The sequence below is a fragment of the Lagenorhynchus albirostris genome, chromosome 11 (assembly GCF_949774975.1).
Source record: "Lagenorhynchus albirostris chromosome 11, mLagAlb1.1, whole genome shotgun sequence".
Lineage (NCBI taxonomy): Eukaryota > Metazoa > Chordata > Mammalia > Artiodactyla > Delphinidae > Lagenorhynchus > Lagenorhynchus albirostris.
In genome coordinates, this window is record NC_083105.1 from 81776095 (window position 1) to 81793323 (window position 17229).

At 37.8% G+C, this 17229-nt stretch overlaps 1 protein-coding gene across 10 annotated transcripts in view; it reads right to left on the reverse strand.

The window, feature by feature from the left end:
* PPFIBP1 (PPFIA binding protein 1) overlaps positions 1–17229 on the reverse strand; it is a 177906-nt gene that overhangs the window by 10847 nt on the left and 149830 nt on the right. For 7 of the 10 annotated variants that reach the window (XM_060166672.1, XM_060166671.1, XM_060166669.1 and 4 more), the window contains 9 exons: positions 10468–10583; positions 9822–9878; positions 8478–8538; positions 8120–8149; positions 5224–5395; positions 4714–4746; positions 2421–2571; positions 2040–2168; positions 34–184 (listed from right to left, as the gene is read on the reverse strand). In XM_060166672.1, coding sequence (XP_060022655.1) covers positions 34–184; positions 2040–2168; positions 2421–2571; positions 4714–4746; positions 5224–5395; positions 8120–8149; positions 8478–8538; positions 9822–9878; positions 10468–10583 — 900 coding nt within the window. The remainder of the gene's footprint in view (positions 1–33; positions 185–2039; positions 2169–2420; positions 2572–4713; positions 4747–5223; positions 5396–8119; positions 8150–8477; positions 8539–9821; positions 9879–10467; positions 10584–17229) is intronic. The other 3 variants (XM_060166673.1, XM_060166670.1, XM_060166668.1) reach the window with 1 other exon arrangement.

Below are 17229 nucleotides of genomic sequence, written 5' to 3' on the forward strand. Positions count from 1 at the left end.
TCCATTGTGCAAACAAAATAGAGAAGCATTCACCTTCTCTAGATCTTGTTGAGAAGCCTGCAAAAGTGTTTGGCCAGATGCAATCCAGCGCTTGCCAGAGTTCAGGTAGGACCCCAAGCCCTGTTCCACAAGCCAATTGCAAACCTGTTCCTTGGTCCACTTGGCAAATGGCATATCCAAGTCACTACAGGAAAATGAACAATCGCATGAAAAACAATTAAAAGCCAATCCGCTAAGTTACCATCAGGGCTGAACAACTGCATATTCAATAGACATGGAGATTCCCTGGTGATACACATTTGACTATGGGAAGCCTAATTTTTAGTACATATTTGGTGGAGTAAGTGATACTGGAGATGAAAGCTCCCTTGTAAGACCACAGTCTTCATGTCAAACAAAACCACTAAAGATTCATCATGATTTAACATGTTTTATAGAAGAAGGCTGAGTTAAACCAACAGCTCAAGTTATTATACTACTGTCAGCTAATGTTGTTTACAGATTGAATTTACAATCAGAAAACACTAGGCCAGACTGAAAGAAACTCAAGTCTAACTTGAATTAACGTTAGTAGAATTACGGTTTCTCTCCAGATGGTATTCAATGAGAAGAGGGCAATATGCCATCACTGAGTAGGAGAAAGTACAATCAAAGCAAATTTCTGCTTTCTTTTACTATTTTTTTAATTAATTAATTTTTTTCTATCAAAGTATAGTTGACTTACAATGTTGTGTTAGTTTCTTTTACTGTTTTTACAAGTAGTGTTCCTGTTTGGAAAAAAAATGTGGCGATGAACAAATTTTTTTTTTTTTTAAACAGCACAAGCAAGTCCTCTACTGTGTACAAAGAGAACATATGGCAAATGAGACTGTTTGGTATTTGAAGAAGGCCAAAGAGAGTTTCCTCCTTGATGAAACTTGTGCCCAGCATTCTGCCTGGGTGGGAAGGACCATGTGTAAAAGGTTTCTAGCCCATTATCATCTTAAAAGATTTAGTATCAATGATTTGTGCTATATATTTGCCAACTCCATCCTCTTTTATGTTGAGCAAATCAACACAGCAGTTCCAAAACAGCCCTAAACTGTGATAAGGGTGTAGGAAAAGTTCTTAGAGTCTTAATAGATAAAAACATTACACAGTCCTGATAAATTAAAGAATTCGGATAGAATGTATGTCTTTTAAGTGTTTTCACAGACTGTATCAATTACTAATGTTTACTGAACAGTTATTATTTGCCAGATACTTAACACACGTTAACTCATTTAATCGTCACAATCATCTTTTGGGGTAAGTACTAATTCATACTATGGGAAACAGAGGCGCAGAGCATGGGAGTAATTGCTCAAGGCCACTCAGCTTGTAGGAAGTGGTGAAGCCAGAAATCAGGTCCAAGCAGTCTGTCTCTGGAACCTATTCTTTTTCTTTTTAAAGGAAAGTACAGCTGAGTCAGTGTTGTGTTAATTTCCAGTGTACAGCAAAGTAATTCAGGTATACATATATATCTATATATATATTACTTTTTCATATTCGTTTCCATTCTGCTTTATTACAGGCTGTTGAATATAGTTCCCTGTGCTACACAGTAGGACCTTGTTGTTTATCCATCCTATATATAATGGTTTACATCTGCTAATCCCAAACTCCCAATCCATCCCTCCCCCGCCTCCCCTCCCCCTTGGCAACCACAAGTCTGTAGAACCTATTCTTAACCACTATGCTATCCCATCTTTCCAGAGCTATGCTTTAGAGTACTAATAACTGTTTTCTATGTAAAATTTAAGAGCCATTCTAGTACAGATGCTGCTGATACTTTAGCTCTGGGTCCTCACCTAGCTCACAGAGCCCTCATCTTCTGTACAGTTTTTCACCAACCACAGCCGAATTGCACTGCTCTAAAGATGATGGAGCCTTCCACAAGGCACAGCAGTAAGCAATGGATTTGACTGTCTAACCCAGGGTCAATACTAACACCACAGGTGCTCACGAGACCTTGATGCTTGGGTAGAGATGCAAAAGACCATTTGTTTGACTGTTCTTACCTGTTAGATTGTCCCAAATCTCGAGACCAACCCAATCGGGGTCCTGCAGTTGCCCTTGTCCCTCCTCTTTTGAATTCAGGCTCAGACATGTCATCTGGGTTAAATGTAGTTGATTGACTTCTCCTAAGTCTGAAAAGAAGACACAGCACATTAGACCTGAGGAAGCCTTCGACTTTAATCAGAACATTTTAAACTGACGCTTACGTATGGTTAGAATAGACATTTGGATTTAAACTTTAACTGAGATTCAATGAGTTAATGAATCCCAATCTCCATCCATAAAAGGATCACAAAAGCCTTACAATTCCGTAACTATTTTCAGCCGATTTTCCATTTACTCCTACATTTGAGCCACATATAAGACAAAGCTCTGTTACTTACTTTCCAAAGAGTCTCATGATACCCCTAGATTTCTTTTTGGAATCCGGCGATGGTGGCGATATCTGGAAGGGACTGCTCCCCTGTGGATCTTTTGGCTGAGACGACACACCAGCCAGATCTAAGTGCTCAGGTGTCTCCTTCTCTGTTTCAGCTATTCCAAGAACAGGATACAAACTTGGTGAATTTTAAAATATGGAATGAACATGACTAGATGTTAACCTCCTTGGTTTAAGCAACTGTTAAGAATTCTTCTTCTGTTGGTCTATAAACCAGTGACTTACAAAGAACACCCTGCAAATATTAAAAATGGAACACAAATCTATGTTCTGCTCTACAGCCTACTCTACTGTGTACCAAGTTCATTAACTTACAAATTACAACTTCTTCGAGATTCAAAGGTGGGATAGGATTACCATATTCTTTCCTTGACTGATCTGAATTCGTAATGAGATTATACTCAATCTTGCTACAGCACTTGGTACTGTTGACTACCTCCTCCAAAACTGTCATCTCCTTTAGCTTCCTGACATGACATGCTTCTAGATCGGTTATCTGAAAGTTTCTTTGCTGTACCACTGTTTTCTCTTCTTCTTCCACTCCAAGATTCTGTCCTGGGCTCCCTCTGCAGGATCTTTTGACAAGCTCACGCACTCTATGCTCAGCACGAAATGATGGCTTTGCTCATTTATAAGCAGCTGGTATCAGAATCTCTGAGCCTAATAATCTCTCTCCCCAGCTTCAGTATCTGAATGTCTGTGGATATTCCCAATTTGATGTGCCAGGGATATCTTGGACTCAACAAATCCATCCAATTTTCCTGAGAGTCTTCTCTTACATTTTTGTATTTCATATTGCATTAATACTAGTTCATTTTCTCCCTGTTATTCCAGTCCAAACTCTTTGTCATTTTCTTTTCATTCCCTCCTTTCCTTTGGCATTTACATCAAATTGTTTACCAAGTCCTGGCAATTCTTCATATAAGAAATGTATTCCTATTTATAATGTAATGTTTCAGACACTGAGAGAAGAATGAACTGGGTCTTCATACATTTTTCATTTGACATAAATCAATGCCAGTTGATTCTGCCATAAAACAATAACATCCAAGTCTGCTACTCTCAGACCTCCTAGCATCAACTATCCTAGTTCTTTTAGCTGTCTTTTAACAGACGATCCCACACTAGCAAACACAAGGAATGCTGTTTCCTCAATGTGAGAATGTGCACTTTTATACAGCAAAGTAAAAGTTGTACAAAAACCACAGGGACAGTGTTTCAGCAAGATCTAAAAGTTGCAGAGGCTGACTTTTCTATGAAGCAGAGCTGTGATTACAGGTTATGGTAAGCAGCATTTGCCTCTTAGCGTTGACAATGTGTTTCTTCTAAGAAAGATGCAAAAACATTTGAAAATAGTTGTCTGAAGAGATCATTTTTGTTCACCCTGTGTTCATTCTGGACATTTAAGGGTACAGAGAGAGAGAGAAGTCACCTTTGCTGATCTACATGAATACCTCTGTGGATATCTATACAAGGTAATAGGACCTATTGGGAAAACCCAAAAGAACATTTCCATTCAAACCCTACAGCCATGACGGTTACAGGTGTCCCTGAAAATGCTGCCCAGCCCAGCTTTATTTTAAAAGCATCCTGTTTTTATTTTTATTTTGAGGATTTTTCCCCTACTGTATTCTGCCCTTTAAAGAGGAAAACTGAGCTTCCCCTCTCCTAAAATCGCTTTGGGGGTGACTCCTCAGATATCGCATCAAGTTACCTCTGCTGTCACTAAATGTCACCCGCATCTTCAAAGCAATAATGCGTCAGAAGAATGTTCCCCTAAGAGAAGTCAGTCTAAAATGAACGTCTTCAATGTCTTCCACAGACCTGTTTGGCTAAAAACATTTCTTTCTGGAGGCTGGGGAAACGTTACCATGGAGAAGGAGTCGCAAGGCCCTGAGAGTTAGTGTGATGTGATATGTGCTTCGGGGTGAAGGAGCTGGATTTATGACACCAGGGCACTCCTGCCCTGCACTCGGATGGCCGCTGGGCACATCTAGGTCCTCGCAGAGCTGCTCGCAAGGTGCCATTAGCATGGGTTACAGCAGCGTTTAGGCTCGGAAGCAAAGGCTCTATAGAGAGTCCTTTTGAGCGGAAGGTGGAAGGAACACTCTGGAGTAGAGGACTCCGTTTTCTGATGCTGCCAGCTCACGTTCTAGAGATGACAGACGCCCAAGAGCAGGGGTTAGCGCGGTGGGGAGCGAGGTGCCGGCGAAGGAGGCATGCGGGGTGTACGGTACCTAAGGTGGGCGCACTGGCGCTTCGCTTACGGTCTTCAGAAATCCCAACAACGCACACAATCACACGCAGCCCAATGGAGAGAACACAGGGGAGTGACAAAATGAGACACAGATCAAACTCCTACTCATAAAATACACACAGTGGGAGGGAGGGCGGGCACGGCACTGTGCTTCCGACGCTACACACAGACTCCATTAGCAGTGTCGATATGGGGTTAATTTTATCCTCTTTCGGAACAGATGGGAAACTGCTTGTAATGACATCAGAGAGAATCACGGTTTTTGGTCTTTCCTCTAAGTTTACACCCAGAACAGAGAGCAGGGTGAGAAAGTCCACACTATCTTTACCTCTGAATTAAGCCCATGGAAGCATTTTTTGCTAACTTTTCCCCCAAGTCATTCACCGTCATTTCTGAGAAAGAGAAATGTACAAATAGATGAATAAGGGAAAAGATAGATCTTTTCCTCATTCTGGAAGAATTAAGGCAAAGGCATTTTGGCCACACATACCCAAGTTTGGCGCACTTGCTGTCCTCTTGTTACTTTTGATTTTAAAAAAGCCACGACCAAAGGAAGATCTGGTTTTTCGAGTGCCAAAGGGATTGTCATCCACAGAGGCATCATGTCCCGGAGCTTTGTGAGGGAGGCTCCCAAATGGGCTACTTTCTACCAGAGCTTTAGCCTGAAAGAAAAGTGATAATAAATGTGACACAGCACGAATGTGCATCATTATTAGGACATGCCCGGCACAGTACTAAATATGTTACACACGTGATCTTATTTAAAAGAATAACTGAACTAACAAATTGATTACGAATGTCACATGCCTTGTTAGAAGTTAAAAAAGGTCAGTTCTGAAAGCTACTTAAGGAACAACAACAAAGACATGTTCATCACGGATCTTAATCTATGTATTTAGGGCTTTAAATATTTAGGACAGATTTAGACATTCTCAAATTTTATTTTAATTTTATTTGCCTCATAGACACGGAGATAAAATATTATGTAACTAGCAGTGGATTTCCTACTTTTCTATCATTTATGACAAAGATTTGGCTATGATATAGTTCTCAGTCTTTATAACTACATCGGTAGAAGCCCAATATAATGTAATTATTCTGTAAAGTAGGCATTAGTCCCAAGCTTCTATACAAGCAGTATAAAGAGTTTCTACTCCAGTTATTTTAAATATTCCTCTCAAAGAATTAATAATAAAATGAAAGCAAAATCAGCAACTGTTTAAAATATGTATTTTTTGAAACAGGATTCTGGGTTCTATTCACATCTTGCCTGTGAGTTACCAAACATGGATCACCAGTTTCAAAGACTGTGATACGTTCAGATACGCTTAACTAAACCCACTAAAATTAAATTTTTCTTGATGGATTCAGAAGCCACTTCAGATCTTTACAATATCTCAGGATCGTTTTCAAGAACTTCAATTGTGATTTTTAAATACAGGCATACCTCATTTTATTGCACCTCGCTTTATTGTGCCTCGTAGATATTGTGTTTTTACAAACTGAAAGTCTGTGGCAACCCTGCACTGGTGCCATTTTTCCAAGAGCTTTTGCTCATTTTGTGTCCCTGTGTCACACTTTGGTAATTCTCACAATATTTCAAACTTTTTCATTATTATTATATGGAGATCTGTGACATGACTTTTGATGTTACTATTGCAAAAAGATTACAACTCGCTTAAGGCTCAGATGAGAGTTAGCATTTTTCAGCAATAAAGCACTTTTTAATGAAGGTATGTACATTGACTTTTTTTACACATACTGCTACCGCAGATGTCACAGACTACAGTATAGTGTAAACATAAATTTTATATGCACTGGGAAACCAAAAACTTTGTGTGACTCACTTTATTGCAACATTTATTTTATTGCAATATTTGCATTATTATGGTGGCCTGGACCTGCACCTGCAATATCTCCGAGGTATGCCTGTAGCTTATTTTTGAGCTTTTTGGTTATTTGAATTGGCAGTTATAGTAACATGGTCTCTTATATTGTTTTAGTACTATCCAAGGATTCTTTTCTTGAACATCTCTTGTCCTCTCTTTCTTTTTTGCAGAAGTGGAGAGAAGGGTGAGGGGATACGGGCTTTTAAGGTGGTTATTTTCCTCTATATATCTACCATTCATAGTAACTAACAATGTACAAATGCCACAATGTAGTGGTACTGTTATCTATGTCTTAATGCTGATGCCAGAATCATTTCACACCACTTATTGAATCAGCAAGACAAAAAGAACAACGGCTTGAATTACAGCTGTGCCCACTGTCTGTGTTTTGTCAGTTATATCTATATCGCGACTCAAGGCACTAAGAGCCAACAGTCAAGGGACTGCATCTGGGGATAGTATGTCTACCGGACTGTGACCTGTGCAAGGTTAATGACCGAAAATCAGACGAAAGAAGAACCAGAGCCCATGCCGATGATGCGTTTAAAAATACCAGAATGTTAGCTGTAGATGGACAGTGGCTATATAAAATAAACAGCTGGTGATCTTTCTAAGAAGGGCTTTCTGTGAAGTCTAAGGAAGGCCGGGTGTGGTCATTATGATCATCCAATAGCGTGAATGAGAGTTTGGGGCTTTGTTTTTTTCAATAACTTACTGAGGTGAAAGTCATATAACATAAAAGTAACTATTTTAATATTCTTTTTCCCTTTTTTTTTTTTAAACCCCACATTTGTTTATTTATTTATTTTTGGCTGTGTTGGGTCTTCGTTTCTGTGCGAGGGCTTTCTCTAGTTGTGGCAAGCGGGGGCCACTCTTCATCGCAGTGCGCGGGCCTCTCACTATCGCGGCCTCTCTTATCGCGGAGCACAGGCTCCAGACGTGCAGGCTCAGTAGTTGTGGCTCACAGGCCTAGTTGCTCCGCGGCATGTGGGATCTTCCCAGACCAAGGCTCGAACCAGCGTCCCCCGCATTAGCAGGCAGATTCTCAACCACTGCGCCACCAGGGAAGCCCCAAAAGTAACTATTTTAAAGTGAGTAATTCTGTGGCATTTATCACATTCACAGTGTTGTGTAACCAACACCTCTATCTAGTTCCAAAACATTTCCATCCTTCTAAAGTAAAACTTACTCACTAAGCAGTTTCTCCCCACTCCTCTCTTGCCAACCTCTGGCAACCATCAGTCTGTGTTCTATCTCTGTGGATTTACTTATTCTAGTATTTCACATAGATGGATTCATGTCATATGTGATCTTTTGTGTTGGGCTTCATTCATTTGGCATGTTTTGCAGATTCTGAGAGTTCTGGCTTCTTGGAGACATTTAAGCAGTCTTACGTATCACGTATTAAGCAGTCTTATGTATTATGTATTAAGAAGTCTACTATGTATATTAGAACTCCCAAACATTTTTACATTGTAATCTGGACATAAAAATTACCTCTGAAGGCTTCAGAATAGACTCCTTTTCCTGTTCAAAACAACAACAGTATTTAAGATTGTTATAGGAATCCTTTATCTAGTCAGAATTTCTCACATATATATAATTCAACAAATTAAAATCAATTTACATCTATTCCTAAGGTACAAAATCTCACCTTCATTTATTTCCTACAATGTTTTATTAAAGTCTCCACTTTGGGCTTTGCTTTCAATCTTTTATACTCATATTTCTTAATATTTATCATTAACTGTGGTATCTAATAATTTTCCATTATTGAAACCACAAACAGGAAAAGATGAAGATTCCTAAATGTTTTCTTCTCAGGGTAACAGACAGAAAAAAACACAGGACCAACCCCGTCTGATGACTCTTTCTTCAGATTGCCCAGGCTGCTAGACTTTTGCAGACTTGAAGTTCTAAAAATAACAATAATAACAATTATCATTAATAATAAGTGGCTCTGGTGTCCCTGTTTCTAAGTAGAATGCCTGGGAAAGAAACTAAGATTGTATGTGAGTGGAAACCTGGAAATAAAAGAAAATCTGGATTTAGGCAGTCACTTATGTGCTTAACTAAATTATAATGTTCAGTTCTTTTAAAAGCAGGGGTGGTTAACGGCCCTGCCAATAACTCTAAACGTTCCGCACATGTCAGAATAGCTGGAAAAACACTTAGGACTATCCTGTGATGTAAATATTTGAAAATAAACCAGTGTTTTCCATGGATTAGTGGCGTATCCATTGCAAATACACATTCACACCAAGGACTTTTAAAATATTCGTGTACTTTTTATATATAATCCTCCTAATGAAAATACAGGACAGACGTTTTACTTTCCAATTTACAAAGGAATCAATTTTCTGCGTCTGGCAAAGCACTTCATTTTACAGTTCTAATCAAGCATCATAGAGGAAGCCCTATTGTTGCCTATAATAACTCACTTACAATCCTAGTAAAGGCCAAGTGACAGTGTGAACATCTGGACAGCCTTTCTCTTTCACGTAAGTAGCATTCAATTATACGGAGCTGGTGTTACTCAAAAACTGAAGGCAGGAGTATGTGACCAGTTTAAAAACAGAGGGAAAAAAGTAACATCTTTGCTCTAAGACACAGAATAATATACTACACCAACAAAACCTTTACAAGGCATTTCTCATGTATTTATGTGTAAATAAGTTGCTAGAAATGTCGACTACCAAATACAGTAAAAGATAATGGAGAGCAAAGAAAAGATCTCATCTTGGAGTACTGCTCTGAAAATAGATTTTCCTAATGTAATACAGACATTAACTTGGATAAACTTAGCTATTAGGTCAGCTGATTAAGTTGAAAGTGCGAAAAACCATGGCAGCCTTGCCAGCTATCGCATCATTCTCTGCGATGCTTTTCTGATACAATTATATCCAGAATATAAGTCAGTACAAAAATGAAATTAAAAGCACTGAACTTCAAATGGAAACTGATGAAGAAAGGCTACGATGGCAGAAACCTGGCACGAGATAATGGTAAAAGAGCCAGTGTTGATGTGTTACTTTACAAACCCCACTCCACGCCCCCCGACCCGATCATTACGGCTGCATTAGTTCATTCATGCCTCAGAGTCATTTGCTTTTAATACTAGTCATTGTTAGTGTAACAGAAGCTTCCTCTTTCCCAAGCATCAATCATATTTTTTTACATTTGATAAAACAGAACTTACGAAAGACTATCACATAGTTGAGTTTCAACAGCAGAACCAAGGATTAGTTTTCCATCACTAAAATATTAAAGAAAAAAGGTATTTATGAGCTTCATGAAAAAAAAAAAGACCATACATATTCCAACTGAACAGAACTGTCAAAAACAAAAAACTATGCAAGGACAGTTATTTCTCTATTTTTTGATATTCTATTTAATTTTACTTGATCTAATTGTAAGATTAGGCAATTAATTTGGGAAGATGGTCCCCCCAAATTCTACTTGCCTACAGAGGAACTACTGTATCCCTCTCCTGTCTCCTACACAGCGTCTTCCAAACAGCCTCAGGCACATACATGACTGCCTCTATTCTGCTTGCAATCCTTTGATGGCCACCTATGACCTAGGATATAAAATCCAAGTTCCCTAAAATCCCTCTCTAACCTAATCAGCACACCTCCCCAGCCTCATCTCCAGTTACTTCCTACTTCACACCTTCTATTTTAATAATACAGAACTGCATGGGGTTCCCTGGTACAAGTCTTGCTGTTTCTTGCTTCTCTGGGTAAAAGATTATGTCTGAAAATAAATGCAGTGCAGCCCTGCTTTTGGTGGATCTAATTTTCTGGGTATTCATATCGTAGTGTTAGATCATAAAGGACATATACTTCTCCTCAAATGAAGTCTCTGGCTTAGGAGGTAATTTCACTTTTTCAGAAGTTTCCAAGCCTTTAGATGCTGGCAATAATGAAGGGATTGAAACTTGCAAGATGCTGGTGTGGAACTGTAATATAATAATAAAAGGCCAAAAATCAATCCAACAAACAAACAAAACACAAGCCACAGAGTAACAAAAAATAAATAAGACAATTAAGTGGTCTATTTGTGGCTAAAATTTCATACACCTGTGTTTAGAACTCTATTCTTATATTTATAAAATGGTTTCAGGATATAAACATCTGTAAATGTTAATCAGAGAAAACATTCTGGAAGAAAGTAATTTTTGAACTTGCTTCTGAAGAAGACACCGAATATTGAGAATAAGACATAATAAATACCATTAAGTAAGTTAATAGTAAAATCTAACAACTTTAAGCCCCAGTTGAAATCTTGGCCTTGAAACACTTGCCTAAGTGACCTTGACCTTAGGCAATCACTTAACTGCCTTAAACTTAGGCAAGTCAGTTTTCTCCTCTGTAAAATGACAATGACAATGCCTACCTTACAGGGTTGCAATGATTTTAGATGAGATTTGGTTAAAGAGCTTCGTAAACAAAGCACTATTTCCATTTTAATTTCTACTATTAGTCTAATACAGAACATTGGTCAAGCCAGTTAATTATTATTCTATATGTGAACAAGCTGACTAACTTTGATGAACAGAATTGACAAAAGGTGTAATTAAAACAAATTATAGTAGACTTTGTGGCTACACTACTTAAACCACGTTGATTAATAGTAACAATATTATAGCAAAAACAACAAAAAAAACATAATACATTTCCCCCCAGAAATGCTTTGTATATCCTAAGGATGGATTTGGTCAAAGGATTTCTAAACACTGGTTTTCAGTCATTTCTGACAACCAGAGAGGAGTGAGATTGTGAGCCACTCCATGAAGCAATAAATGAAACACTTCAAAAAATATTCCAGTAAAAAAATGAGTGAACTCACTTCTGCAAGTCAGAGAGGCTGCCTAAAATCATAATAAGGTCACAGACACCCCAAAACACACCACCACACGTGGACCTGCCCACCAGAAAGAAAAGATCCAGCCTCATCAACCAGAACACAGGCAACAGTCCCCTCCACCAGGAAGCCTACACAACCCACTGAACCAACCTTACCCACTGGGAGCAGACATCAAAAACAATGGGAACTACGAACATGCAGCCTGTGAAACGGAGACCCCAAACACAGTAAGTTAATCAAAATGAGAAGACAGAGAAATACACAGCAGATGAAGGAGCAAGGTAAAAACTCACCAGACCAAACAAATGAAGAGGAAATAGGCAGTCTACCTGAAAAAGAATTCAGAATAATGATAGTAAAGATGATCCAAAATCTTGGAAATAGAATGGAGAAAATACAAGAAACGTTTAACAAGGACCTAGAAGAACTAAAGAGCAAAGAAACAATGATGAACAACACAATAAATGAAATTAAAAATTCTTTAAAAGGAATCAATAGCAGAATAACTGAGGCAGAAGAATGGATAAGTGACCTGGAAGATAAAATAGCGGAAATAACTACCACAGAGCAGAATGAAGAAAAAAGAAAGAAAAGAATTGAGGACAATCTCAGAGACCTCTGGGATAACATTAAATGCACCAACATTTGAAATATAGGGGTCCCAGAAGAAGAAGAGAAAAAAAAAGGGACTGAGAAAATATCTGAAGAGATTATAGTTGAAAACGTCCCTAATATGGGTAAAGAAATAGTCAATCAAGTCCAGGAAGCACAGAGTACCATACAGGATAAATCCAAGGATAAAAACGCCAAGACACATATTAATCAAACTATCAAAAATTAAATATAAAGAAAAAATACTAAAAGCAGCAAGGGAAAAGCAACAATTAACACACAAGGGAATCCCCATAAGGTTAACAGCTGATCTTTCAGCAGAAACTCTGCAAGGCAGAAGGGACTGGCAGGACATATTTAAAGTGATGAAAGGGAAAAACCTACAACTAAGATTACTGTACCCAGCAACGACCTCATTCAGATTTGACGGAGAAATCAAAACCTTTACAGATAAGCAAAAGCTAACATGATTCAGCACCACCAAACCAGCTCTACAACAAATGCTAAAGGAACTTCTCTAGGCAGGAAATACAAGAGAAGGAAAAGCCTTACAATAACAAACCCAAAACAATTAAGAAATTAAGAAAATGCTAATAGGAACATACATATCGATAACTACCTTAAATGTAAATGGATTAAATGCTCCAACCAAAAGATATAGACTGGCTGAATGGATACAAAAACAAGACCCGTACATATGCTATCTACAGGAGACCCACTTCAGACCTAGGGACACATACAGACTGAAAGTGAGGGGATGGAAAACAGATATTCCATGCAAATGGAAATCAAAAGAAAGCTGCAGTACCAATTCTTATATCAGACAAAATAGACATTAAAATAAAGACTATTACAAGAGACAAAGAAGGACACTACATAATGATCAAGGGATCAATCCAAGAAGAAGAGATAACAATTGTAAATATTTATGCACCCAACATAGGAAGCACCTCAATACATAAGGCAAATGCTAACAGCCATAAAAGGGGAAATCGACAGTAACACATTCATAGTAGGGGACTTTAACACCCCACTTTCACCAATGGACAGATCATCCAGACAGAAAATAAATAAGGAAATACAAGCTTTAAATGATACATTAAACAAGATGGATTTAATTGATATTTATACGATAATCCATCCAAAACCAGCAGATTACACTTTCTTCTCAAGTGCTCATGGAACATTCCCAAGGCTAGATCATATCTTGGATCACAAATCAAGGCTTGGTAAACTTAAGAAAACTGAAATCATATCAAGTATCTTTTCTGACCACAATGCTATGAGACTAGATATCAATTACAGGAAAGAATCTGTAAAAAATACAAATACATGGAGGCTAAACAATACACTACTAAATAATCACTGAAGAAATCAAAGAGGAAATCAAAAAATATCTAGAAACAAATGACAATAAAAACATGACAACCCAAAACCTGTGGGATGCAGCAAAAGCAGTTCTAAGAGGGAAGTTTATAGCAAAACAATCCTACCTCAAGAAACAAGAAACAACTCAAATAAAAAAACCTAACCTTACACTTAAAGCAATTAGAGAAAGAACCAAAAAAATCCCAAAGTTAGCAGAAGGAAAGAAATCATAAAGATCAGATCAGAAATAAATGAAAAGAAACGAAGGAAATGATAGCAAAGATCAATAAAACTAAAAGCTGGTTCTTTGAAAAGATAAACAAAATTGATAAACCATTAGCCAGACTCATCAAGAAAAAAAGGGAGAAGACTCAAATCAATAGAATTCAAAATGAAAAAGGGGAAGTAACAACTGATATTGCAGAAATACAAAGGATCATGAGAGATTACTACAAGCAACTATATGCCAATAAAATGGACAGCCTGGAAGAAATGGACAAATTCTTAGAAAAGCACAACTTTCTGAGACTGAACCAGGAAGAAATAGAAAATTTAAACAGACCCTTCACAAGCACTGAAATTGAAACTGTGATTAAAAATCTTCCAACAAACAAAACCCCAGCACCAGATGGCTTCACAGGCAAATGCTATCAAACATTTAGAGAAGAGCTAACAGCTATCCTTCTCAAACTCTTCCAAAATACAGCAGAGGGAGGAACACTCCCAAACTCATTCCATGAGGCCACCATCACCCTGATACCAAAACCGGACAAAGATGCCACAAAAAAAGAAAACTCCAGGCCAATATCACTGATGAACATAGATGCCAAAATCCTCAACAAAATACTAGCAAACAGAATCCAACAGCACATTAAAAGGATCATACACCATGATCAAGTGGGGTTTACCCCAGAATGCAAGGATTCTTCAATATATGCAAATCAATCAATATGATAAACCATATTAACACACTGAAGGAAAAAAACATATGATCATCTCAATAGATGCAGAAAAAGCTTTCGACAAAATTCAACACATACTCTTGATAAAAACCCTCCAGAAAGTAGGCATAGAGGGAACTTACCTCAACATAATAAAGGCCATATATGACAAACCCACAGCTAACATCATACTCAATGGTGAAAAACTGAAACCATTTCTATTAAGATCAGGAACAAGACAAGGTTGTCCACTCTCACCAATATTATTCAACATAGCTTTGGAAGTTTTAGTCACAGCAATCAGGGAAGAAAAAGAAACAAAAGGAATCCAAACTGGAAAAGAAGAAGTAAAACTGTCACTGTTTGCAAATGACACGATACTATACATAGAGAATCCTAAAGATACTGCCAGAAAACTACTAGAGCTAATCAATGAATTTGGTAAAGTAGCAGGATACAAAATTAATGCACAGAAATCTCTTGCATTCCTATACACTAATGATGCAAAATCTGAAACAAAAGTTAAGGAAACACTCCCATTTACCATTGCAACAAAAAGAATAAAATACCTAGGAATAAACCTACTAAAGGAGACAAAAGACCTGTATGCAGAAAACTATAAGACACTGATGAAAGAAATTAAAGATGATACAAACAGATGGAGAGATATACCATGTTCTTGGATTGGAAGAATCAATGCTGTGAAAATGACTACACTACCCAAAGCAATCTACAGATTCAATGCATTCCCTATCAAATCACTAACAGCATTTTTTACGGAACTAGAACAAATCATCTTATAATTTGTATGGAGACAGAAAAGACCCTGAATAGCCAAAGCAGTCTTGAGGGAAAAAAACGGAGCTGGAGGAATCAGGCTCCATGACTTCAGACTATACTACAAAGCCACAGTAATCAAGAAAGTATGGTACTGGCACAAAAACAGAAATATAGATCAATGCAACAGGATAGAAAGCCCAGAGATAAACCCACGCACATATGGTCACCTTATTTTTGATAAAGGGGGCAAGAATATACAATGGAGAAAAGACAGCCTCTTCAATAAGTGGTGCTGGGAAAACTGGGCAGCTATATGTAAAAGAATGAAATTAGAACACTCCCTAACACCATACACAAAAATTAACTCAAAATGGATTAAAGACCTAAGTGTAAGGCCAGACACTATAGAACTCTTAGAGGAAAACATAGGCAGAACACTCTATGACATAAATCACAGCAAGATCCTTTCTGACCCACCTCCTAGAAAAATGGAAATAAAAACAAAAATAAACAAATGGGACCTAATGAAGCTTAAAAGCTTTTGCACCGCAAAAGAAACCATAAACAAGACAAAAAGGCAACCCTCAGAATGGGAGAAAATAGTTGCAAATGAAGCAACTGACAAAGGATTAATCTCCAAAATATATAAGCAGCTCATGCAGCTCAATATCAAAAAACAAACAACCCAATCCAAAAATGGGCAGAAGACCTAAGGAGACATTTCTCCAAAGAAGATATACAGACTGCCAACAAACACATGAAAGGATGCTCAACATCACTAATCATTAGAGAAATGCAAATCAAAAGTACAATGAGGTATCACCTCACACCGGTCAGAATGGCCATCATCAAAAAATCTACAAACAATTAATGCTGGAGAGGGTGTGGAGAAAAGGGAACCCTCTTGCACTGTTGGTGGGAATGTAAATTGATACAGCCACTATGGAGAGCAGTATAGAGGTTCCTCAAAAAACTAAAAATAGAACTACCATATGACCCAGTAATCCCACTACTGGGCATATACCCTGAGAAAATCACAATTCAAAAAGAGTCATGTACCACAATGTTCACTGCAGCTCTATTTACAATAGCCAGCACATGGAAGCAACCTAAGTGTCCATCATAGGATGAATAGATAAAGAAGATGTGTCACATATATGCAGTGGAATATTACTCAGCCATAAAAAGAAATGAAATTGAGTTATTTGTAGTGAGGTGGATGGACCTAGAGTCTGTCATACAGAGTGAAGTAAGTCAGAGAAAAACAAATACCGTATGCTAACACATATATATGGAACCTTAAAAAAAAAGTTTCTGAAAAACTTAGCTGCAGGACAGGAATAAAGACACAGACGTAGAGAATGGACTTGAGGACACAGGGCGTGAAAAGGGTAAGCTGGGACAAAGTGAGAGAGTGGCATGGACATATATACACTACCAAATGTAAAACAGATAGCTAGTGGGAAGCAGCCGCATAGCACAGGGAGATCAGCTCGGTGCTTTGTGTCCACCTATAGGGGTGGGATAGGCAGGGTGGGAGGGAGAGGCAAGAGGGAGGAGATATGGGGATATATGTATATGTATAGCTGATTCACTTTGTTATACAGCGGAAACTAACACACCATTGTAAAGCAATTATACTCCAATAAAGATGTTAAAAAAAAAATTAGGGGATTTTCCCCTCTAAAATAGCTCTTATTCCTTAACTGATTCCTTGGGTTTTTTTCCTTTCCATTTCTTTGAGATATAATTGACAGATAGCCACTGTACAAGTTTTAGGTGTACAGGATAACGACTTGACATACCTACACTGTGATATGATTATCACAGTTGAGTTTAGTTAAACTAACATCTATCACCTCATATAGATACCAGAAAAAAAAACATTTTTCCTCGTGATGAGAACTTTTAGGATCTACTCTCTTAGCAGCAGCTTTCAAATATACAATATAGCAATGTTAACTGTAGTCACCATGCTGTACTTTACATCCTCAGTACTTAGTTATAGACAGAAGTTCATACTTTTTGACTATCTTC